This window comes from Lipotes vexillifer, unplaced genomic scaffold (assembly GCF_000442215.2).
Source record: "Lipotes vexillifer unplaced genomic scaffold, Lipotes_vexillifer_v1.1 scaffold54, whole genome shotgun sequence".
Taxonomy (NCBI): domain Eukaryota; kingdom Metazoa; phylum Chordata; class Mammalia; order Artiodactyla; family Lipotidae; genus Lipotes; species Lipotes vexillifer.
The window spans coordinates 483,097-492,594 of NW_006789324.1; the positions used below are offsets into that span (position 1 = coordinate 483,097).

Consider the following 9,498-nt stretch of genomic DNA (forward strand, 5'->3'; position numbering starts at 1 on the left):
AGTCCTTGGTGTACAAGATCCTCCATGATTTGGTTCCTGTCTCCCTCCCATTTCTTTCCATTCCTTACTATACTTTCTATACTCTAACTCAAGTAGTTCTAGTTTCCAAAAGAAGACTTGTTACTCCACACTTCCTGCCTCTGCCTATAGTGTACCTTCCCACGTTTTCCAACAGATGTTTATCCTCAATACTTACTTCAAATGTTTCCTCCTCACTGTTAGGTTGACTGAATTAATGCCCCTATTCTTCACCCCTTCATGGATCCCTGCCCACTGCCATGTAAAGCTTCAATGCCCTTCCACTCTGACTCAGTATCAGCAAAACTCTCTAGTCTTCAACATGTGAGCCACACCAGCTGAGCCCAGCCCAGATCAGCCGAACCCACAGTCACTTTGTATACTACTGATGTTCTGTTGGTATTATGCAGTATTACTGTAGCAACAGACAACTCATGTTTTCTATAAAGACTTGCCTGACCCTCCCAAGGAAAAATGATCCCTCTGCATTTTTGCAACCTCTGAAACTTATACCTTTATTACAAAATGTAACACATTCTACTATTATAAACATTTAATGAATGAATAAGTAGTATGATTATTTATTTTTATGTTTAGTTCTCCTTCTAAGACTGACCTTCTTGAGAACAGGAACATCTTTGTGAAGGAGTCTGTATAGTCAAAATAGTTTGGGCATACCTGTTAGTACAGCCACTATGGAAAACAGTATGGTGCTTCCTTGAAAACTTAAAAATTGAACTGCCATATGATACAGAAATCCTATACCTTGGTATACGCCTGAAGGAAACAAAAATAGGATCTCAAAGAAATACCTGCGCTCCCACGTTCACTGTGGCATTAGTCACAATAGCCAAGATATGGATGGACACCTAAGTGTCCACAGATGAATGGGTATAGAAGATATGAGATACATACATATATATAAAATCCATATATTATATATATAAATGTGTAAATGTGATAGATGTTATAGATATATGAATGTAATATTATAAATGTGAGATACACACACACACACACACACACATATATATATATATATATATATGCACACATTTATATATGGAATATCATTCAACCTTGAAAAAGAAGGCCATCTTGCCATCTGCAAAGACATGGATGAACCCTGAAGGCATTATGCTAAGTAAGATAAGTCAGACAGAGAAAGACAAATACTACATGATATCACTTATATGTGGAATCTTAAAAAAAACAGAACTTGTAAAAGCAGTAAATAGAATGGTGGTTACCAAGGGCTGGGGAATGGAAAAATTGGAGATGTTGTTTAAAAGTACAAACTTGCAACCTGTAGATAAATAAGTTCTGGAGATTCAATGTACAACATAGGGATTACAGTAAAAAAATAATGCTATATTATAAACTCAGAGCTGTTGAGAGACTAGATTTTTAACTGTTTGCAGCACAAAAAAGAATTATGCAAGGTGATAAAGGTGTTAGCTAATACTACTGTAGTAATAATATTGTAATATATGTGTCTTGAATCAATACACTGTGCACCTCAAACTTATACAATGTTATATATCAATTATATCTCAGTTAAAAAAATAGTTTGGGCACACCTGGGTTGGAATCATGCCTCTGCAAGTGACAAACTTTCTGAGGCCAACTCTCTTTAGCTGTAAAATGAGGACAGGGGCAGCAACTTCGCAACATTCTTGAGAAGAGGAAGTGAGAACATCTGTATACAGTAGCCAGCTTGATGCGTGACACATCAGAGGGCTCAACAGATAGTATGTGGCTGAGTGATTAATGTACAGACACTTCATGGCCAAAGTCTTAGACAATGAGTGCACCAAAACCAGAAAGTCCTTTGTCCCATTACCAATTCCTAACATCACACTGGCTGCCCACAGCACTCTGTGGCCTCTAATCCGATTTATTACAACAGAGGCTGATGTTTCAATTTACTGAACCCAACTGTATCATAAGTAAAAGGACCTCAGATGACCATCTTTGCAACTTAACGCCAGCCTGGTTTTTAAATGCAGTTTATTTAATCTCTCATTTAATCTAAAGTTGCAGTTTGGTGCTTATAAATCTGCTCTTCCTGCAACTCTTCTGAGAAATACAGACACCTGGCGTGTGCTTACTGCCTGCTTTTGGGCAGGCTAAGCAGCCTCCTTGATGGGCTACGCTCCTACACAATTGAAAAATGGGTACTCACCTCTCTGGAGGCTGGTCGCCTTCCTCCCCAGCTGCTACAAGAGCAAGAGGCAGGGTGAAAAAGAGGGGTTTCAGTGGCAGCCTGTTTAAGTGAATTGTTTGTGCAATGACCACACCCCGCCACCTCCTCCCCCCACCCCGAGACAAAATGTAGAAGGGCAGCTTACCTGTGCCCCAAGCCGCCCCTCCCCCTGGCATCCGGGGACCGTCGGTCCTGCATGCAGTGTTCACCTACACTTTATGGTGCTTATTTATGAGTGCAATCTCCTGTATTAGACTTTGACCCCCTTGAGACCTGGAGGGGCTTACCTCTTAATCTCTTGTTTCTATCACAGAGCCTGGCAACGAGAGTACAGCTGCTCAGTGTGTGCTTGAGTTAATGATAACAGTGCCCTTATTGAGCATTTACTGGTGTGCCAAGCACTGTTCAAAGTCTCCCCAGGCCTCATCTCATTTCTCCTCACAATCATCGAGTGTTATTATCATCCCCATTTTATAGATAACGACAATGAGGCTCAGCGAGTACCATGCCCAGACTTATACAGCTAGCGAGGGGGGAGCTGGGATGGACAAAACCAAAAACTTAGTCCTATGTTCTCTGTTCTGCGACAACCTTCTTCTCTTTCAGAGAGATGGTTTGAGGCCTGAATTATTTAATGTTTATAAAAGTCATACTGAGCCTTCTTTGATATGGAGGTGGCCATATTATCAAAGTATACTTAGCAGAGCTCGATTTCTCACTATAGGATTTTCTTTTAGGATAAGACTTCAGATGACTTATAGCAGTGGTTCTCAAAGTGTGGTCCCTGGACCAGCAAGGTCAGCATCTCGCCGTGAACTTGTTCAAAAGGTAAATTCTCAGGCCCCAAACCAAGACCAACTGAATCAGAACTCCGGGGTTGGGCCCAGTAAGCTGTGCTTTCACAAGTCCTCTAGCTAACTCTGATGCATGCTGAAGTTTGAGAATCACTGAGTTAAAGAAATTTCACCCAGCGTTTGCCCAAAGCAGTCTAATGAACAGACAACAAACTAAGAATAAATGAACAAAGAATTAGCTTTTTTAGTGTACCATCCACAGGCACTCGCGGCCACAGTAAGACAAATGCTAGCACAGCACTACGCATCACCCCCAAAGTGTATGTTCACCTTGTGTTTCACTAGAGCAAATGTAAGCGAAGGTGTTTCCAGTGTCAACAGGATCAGGCTGCAGTGGGGGGAAAAGGGGAGTGAGAAGGTGGTTCCCTTTACATAGCACAGGAAAACACACAAGAGCACAGAAGGATGGCTGCCAAGGATGCTGCAGGTCCCGGAAAGGACTAATGGGGGCAGGGGTAGGGGCCCTTCAATTCATTCCTGAAGGCAGATCACAGAGGCCCAAGGGACTCCCAGCATGATCCCAGGTCAAGTTCACACTGACTTTCCTCTCTTCACTCCCTCCCCCTCTCCTACTGCACTTGGTTGTGTTGACAACATGGGCTTTGTAGGAAAACAAAGATTCCCTGCCTCCCTCCTCAGCTACTTTTTGTTTTCTTCCTCTTGGACAGATTCCCAGTGATCAAATGCAGTGCTCTCAGGGGAAGCAGGCTGGCCCAGCAGCGATAAGGGGCCAATGCCCACAGATTTGTCATTTCACAGGCAAGCTGCCACAGCCTCTACGTGAGAATAAGCAGTGATGGATGTCCAGCCCCACAGAAAAGCAGTCCGGCACCGTCCCCTGGGAGACGATGCAGAGGGGGAGGTGACGGGGATCCGGCCACGGGAGCCATGACTTCTGTTGGCTGGCTGTGCACGGGGGCCCTGTGCATTTCCTTACCTTCCCTGTGGGTCTTGGGAAGAGCAGCTGCCTGCCTCTGGAAAGCCTGGAGGTTCACGACCGGGGGCCTCAGTGGCTTTGCGGGGGGAGGACCCAGGGACTTGACGGAAGGCAGTGGCTTGGTATTGGGAAGTTGTGGATGACTGACATCTGGCTGGTCCTCTGAGCATAAACAGTCCAAAATGTAGGTTAATATTTCCATTTCATGGCTGGCCTCAGCCTCACTCCCCTCCCATCTATTCTCCACCCAGCAGCCAGAGTGTCCTGATCAAAATGCAAACCTGATCTTTTTTTGTTTTTGCTTTTTAAATTTTTATTGAAGGGACTTCCCTGGTGGTCCAGTGGTGAAGAGTCCACCTTACAATGCAGGGGACGCAGGTTCAATCGCTGGTCGGGGAACTAAGATCCCACACGCTGCGTGGCAGCTAGGCCCACGCGTCAAAACTACTGAGCTTGCGAACCCCAATTAGAGAGCCCGCGTGCCACCAACTACAGAGCCCACACGCCACAACTAGAGAGAGAAAAAGCCTGCACACCACGACTAGAGAGAAGCCCACACACCGCAACGAGGGAGAAGCCCCCGCGCCGCAACAAAGACCTGATACCGCCCCCAAAATAAAGAAAATAAATAATTTTTCTTGTAGTTTAGTAGATTTACAATCGATGTTGTGTTAGTTTCAAGTGTACAGCAAAGTGAATCAGTTATACATACACACATAGTCACTCTTTTTTTTAGATAGGGTTCCCTGTTCAAACCCGATCTTGCCACCATCCAGCTGCCCAGAGGATGAAGCCCAGTTTCCTCAGCTGCCGTCCACTCACTCCATACTCTGTCATTTAAACACCACACAGCCTCAATCTACCTTTCTTCTCTGACCACACTTTACCACCCTCCTTCCCCAACCTTAAGCCCTAACATATTTTACTCACAACCACTGGCTTCTCAGTTTTCCAGATTTGATTTTTTTTTGTAGTTTCTATTTTATTTTAATTTACATTTTAAATTGAACTACAGTTGATTTACAAAGTTGTGTTTGTACAGCAAAATGAGCCAGATAGATATATATACCTGGAACAGCATTCCAGGTTTAACTTTAAAAGCCTTAAATCGTTCTCATATATCCAAGATTTTGTTCATGTCATTCCTCCTGGTTCTGGAATGCTGTTCCCTCACTTCTCCCTTGGCGAACTTTGACTCATTCTTTAAGGCCCTGCTCCAATGACACCTCCTCTAGGAGGCCTTTCTTGATTTCTACCAGAAAACAAGCTCAGAATCAACCACTCTTTGTTCTGTATCCCCTTGCACATTGTTACCACTTCTCCATCAGTGTTGCGGCGTATTAAAAGAGCTGGTCTATCTTCCCACTGAATGTAGGCTCCTTGAGGGCAGGGAGTAGGCCCCAGTGACCTCCCCGCAGCACCAAGCACAGGGCACCAGGCATCAGGGGAAATGGACAATGATTATTCCCTGAAAGGATTCTTCAAGCACTGATGACGGGCAACTAACACGGGAGCCATGAAGAGGAGTAACAATTCGTCAGTGATTTCCGGGGCTCAATGCCTAGAACAGGCTTCAAGGCTGGCTTTGTGGTACGTGGGCACCTGTGGATATTGTGTCCTAGAATTTTCCAGGACAGTCCCAATTTCACGTATTTTGTCTTTCTGCACTGATAAGCCAACCAACAGAAATTTCAACATTATATATAAACATTGTATCTGCCTCGTACACTGAAAATAGCCCCAAATCCTATATTATTCAAGATTCTTTATATTCTCAATATTATTCAAGAATAATATTATTCTTATATTATTCATTATTCAAACCTTGATTTTTTTCGGTTTACATAATACAGTGGTTGACTACATGGCAAAACTAGAGGAGCTGGCTAGTGTTTCACAAGTACCTCAGTGCAACCTCCTCAAAGCCCTGCTATCTTTTGCAGGCGGGAGCGGGGCTTCCTTCTAGCCCTACCAGCAGGCGTTACATAGTCAGGGCCAGAGTTCCATTCTTCTAAGGCTTGAATTATAAGCCGCAATGTCAGAGATTTTAGTCTTTATCAACTTAGGGAGAAGACAGTGAAAGTGAATGATCACTTACTAACTGAGCTCCTAATTTTTACCAGGCACTGTGCTAAGCAGTTTACATAGGTTATCTCACTTAATCCTCCCAACAGCTCTGTCAGGTAGGTTATCTAGCCCTTTCTTTCCTCCCATCTCTCCTTCCTCCCATTCATCCTCTCTTCGTTTCCATCCCTTCATCAATAACTATTTACTATATTCCAAGCCTTGTTCTAGGGGCTGCGGCTAGAGTTAAGAGCAAGAACATACAGAGTTCTGCCCTCAGGAATTTTCATTCTAATAGGAGGAGGCTGATGCTAAACATGCAAACAAATAAACAGATAAGAAAATCAGACGGGCGGTGGGAAGCGGGGGACAAATTAGGAGTTTGGGATTCATATATACACACCAGTATACATAAAATAGATAACCAACAAGGATCTACTGTATAGCACAGGGAACTATACTCAATATTTTGTAATAACCTATAAGGGAAAAGAATCTAAAAAAGAATAGAAACACATATATATGTATAACTGAATCACTCTGCTGTACACCTGAAACTAATACAACATTGTAAATCAACTATACGTCAATAAAACAAAAAAACCCCAAAAAAGAAAACCATAGCAATCTATTAGTTCTATAAAGGAAATAATGACGATATGAAAGAATGTGAACTCTTGGTGGTGAGATAGTGTTCTTTATTTTTATTTATTTATTTTTTTCTTGCGTTATGCGGGCCTCTCACTGTTGTGGCCTCTCCCATTTGCGGAGCACAGGCTCCGGACGCGCAGGCTCAGCGGCCACGGCTCACGGGCCCAGCCGCTCCGCGGCATGTGGGATCCTCCCGAAACGGGGCACGAACCCGCGTCTCCTGCAACGGCAGGTGGACTCTCAAGCACTGCGCCACCAGGGAAGCCCGAGATAGTGGTCTTTAGATGGAGATCTCTGGCTAGAGAAGGCTTATCTGGGAAAGTGTCATTTGAACTTAGATCTAAAGGCAATTATGCAAAGATCAAAGAAAAGAGTTGTCTGGGAAGAGGGAACAGCAATTGCAAAGGTCCTGAGTCATAACAAAGTCTGTTCAAGGAACAGCAAGAGATTCAGGGTGCTATCTGTGGGCTAGTGAACCAGGGAAGAGAGCAGGAGGTAAGTCAGAGACATAAGCAGGGACCAAAAGAAGCAGAGCTATGAAGTCAATAAGTAGTTTAGATGCTATTCTGAGTCCAAAGTAAGATTATAAGCAGGAGATCCATCTATCCATCCATCCATGCATTCAATCATTCAAAAACTACTTTCTTGAGGACCCACTGAAACTAGCCTTGTTCTTCTAGGTTCTGGGGATACAGTGGTAAAGAAGACAGTTTTTATCCTCATTTAACTTATATTTTACTCAGATAAACAAACAAATACATAATAATATACCAGATAGGGATAAGTGATACGAAGAAAACCAAAGCAGTGTAGGAAGATAAAGAATGCTGGTGGTGGGGTGGCTATTTTAGATAGAGCGATCTACAAGGTCCACTCACAGCAGGTGACATTGAGCTGAGACGTTGATGAAGTGAGGGAGTGAGACATCGAAGTCCTAGGGGAAACATGTTCCAGAAGAGGGATCGGCAGGTGCAAAGGTCCTGGGGTAGAAATAGTTTGGTATATCTAAGGAATAGCAAGAAGGCCAATGTGGTGAGAGAGGAGAGGGTAAGAGAGGTAGTCGAGGAGCAAATCACATAAGCCACTGTAATACGGCTGTGGTCGAAATGAGCTGGGGAGTGACATGATTGGATCTATGCTTTAGAGGATCACTGTGCCTGCAAGGAGGAGAATACAATATAAGGGGGCAAGAGTGTGAAAGCAGGTCCAGGCAAGAGATGGTCCACGGTGCTGCAGACATGGGCAGAAGGCAGAAATGGAAGCAAGTAGAGGGGTTCAGAACATAGCTTGATGATGGAACCAAGAGCTTGCTGATGGATTAGTTGCAAAGAATGAGGGGGAGACAGGAATAGAGCACGACTCCTAGATTTCTGGCCTGAGCAACCAAGACATGGTTGCGCTATTTACCAAGACAAGGAGGGTTGGTGATGGATCGATTGATAGGAGAGCAGACCAGGCTTTATGAAGTTAAGCAGATTGTCCAATTTCATGCATCTTGTAAGAAGTAGAGCTAAGATTCAAATCCAAGTTTGCCCCAACTGTGTCTCCGTATAATTCCAGGAGATTGATCACTTTACCCAAACCTGAAATTATAACCTAGCAAATGGGCCTTGAATACCCGTGCTGGAGTTTAAAGCAAACATTGTCCAGCTCACATATGCGACCATCCCAAGCCAGCAAGCTCTAAATTAGAAACACAGTGCCCCTTCCCCCCAGGCCTGTGGGGATTCGATTTCTCACCTGGGGCCTGGCTGGTGAGCTCACCATCATAGACAGGGTGGCTGGTGCTCCCTGCCAGGCTCTTCTCAGGACTGGGGTTTGCTGGGCTCCTCCTGCTATTTTGAGAAAGTCGAACAGTGGGATCTTCGGAGGTGGCACACAATCTTCTTTGGGCCATCAAGAGCCTCTGGGAAGGAAGGGTCTGGGCTCCTATTCGTTCCATATGTTTCCTGGGCTCCTCTGGAGTAAGCCCCATGCTTTTCCGCTCTTGCAGATGGAAGGCCCTGCTTCCACAACTGGCAGGGGTAAAGACTGATGACATCTTACTTTTCTGAGATAAAACCTCCCAGTTCCAGAGCTTGTTTCTGAAGCTGTTGTTCACCATTACTTTCTTCTTATTGGTGATCTCAGCATTTGACTGATTCACATCTAACAGCAGAGAAGCCTTCTGTGAATTTACTGAAGAGCCAGAAGAACCCCCAGGAGGTTCCAGGGAATTAGAACATTTCTGAGTCTCGCTCTTCTGAGCCAACTTCACCTTCTGGGGTTTAAGAGTCTGGGAGTCACCACTGGCACAATTGGGTAGGGGCTCACTGTGGTTGGAAGAGGGGTGTTTCCCACTGGCCAAAGTCTTTGTGGACTGTCTGCTTCCAGTGTCACCCTTTTGAGAAACACCTTCTGGGAATTTAACAGGTCCTGGAAGAGATGGCGCATCAAGCTTTTGAAATTTGGCTCGAAGTTCCTTGAAGTTTCTTAACACTTCCTAGAGCATAAAAGAAAACCGTAATGTCTTGTTACTCTAGGAAGAAAGCCGCATGATTAGCTGACTTCACTGTGCCTACTAAGAGGCTGTAGGTGCTGATGTAATGCCATCACTTATCTATTGAGTAATACCAGCCAGTAATGCTATTGTCCATGTGAGGCAGAGTGAAAACAATTGTGTACTCTCTGAAACACTTCGGGTATGTTTAATTTCTTCACAACATATAAAGCACTCTTGTAAAAGAGACAGTACTAACAATTACTGATAAATCCCTTGATATAAACTT

At 44.1% G+C, this 9,498-nt stretch overlaps 1 protein-coding gene across 1 annotated transcript in view; it reads right to left on the reverse strand.

Moving 5' to 3' along the window:
- FYB2 (FYN binding protein 2) overlaps window positions 1-9,221 on the reverse strand; it is an 86,419-nt gene extending 77,198 nt beyond the window's left edge. Inside the window, 3 exon segments of the mRNA XM_007462580.1 lie at window positions 2,204-2,237; window positions 4,016-4,177; window positions 8,471-9,221. Coding sequence (XP_007462642.1) covers window positions 2,204-2,237; window positions 4,016-4,177; window positions 8,471-9,221 — 947 coding nt within the window.
- Window positions 9,222-9,498: the final 277 nt, after the last annotated feature.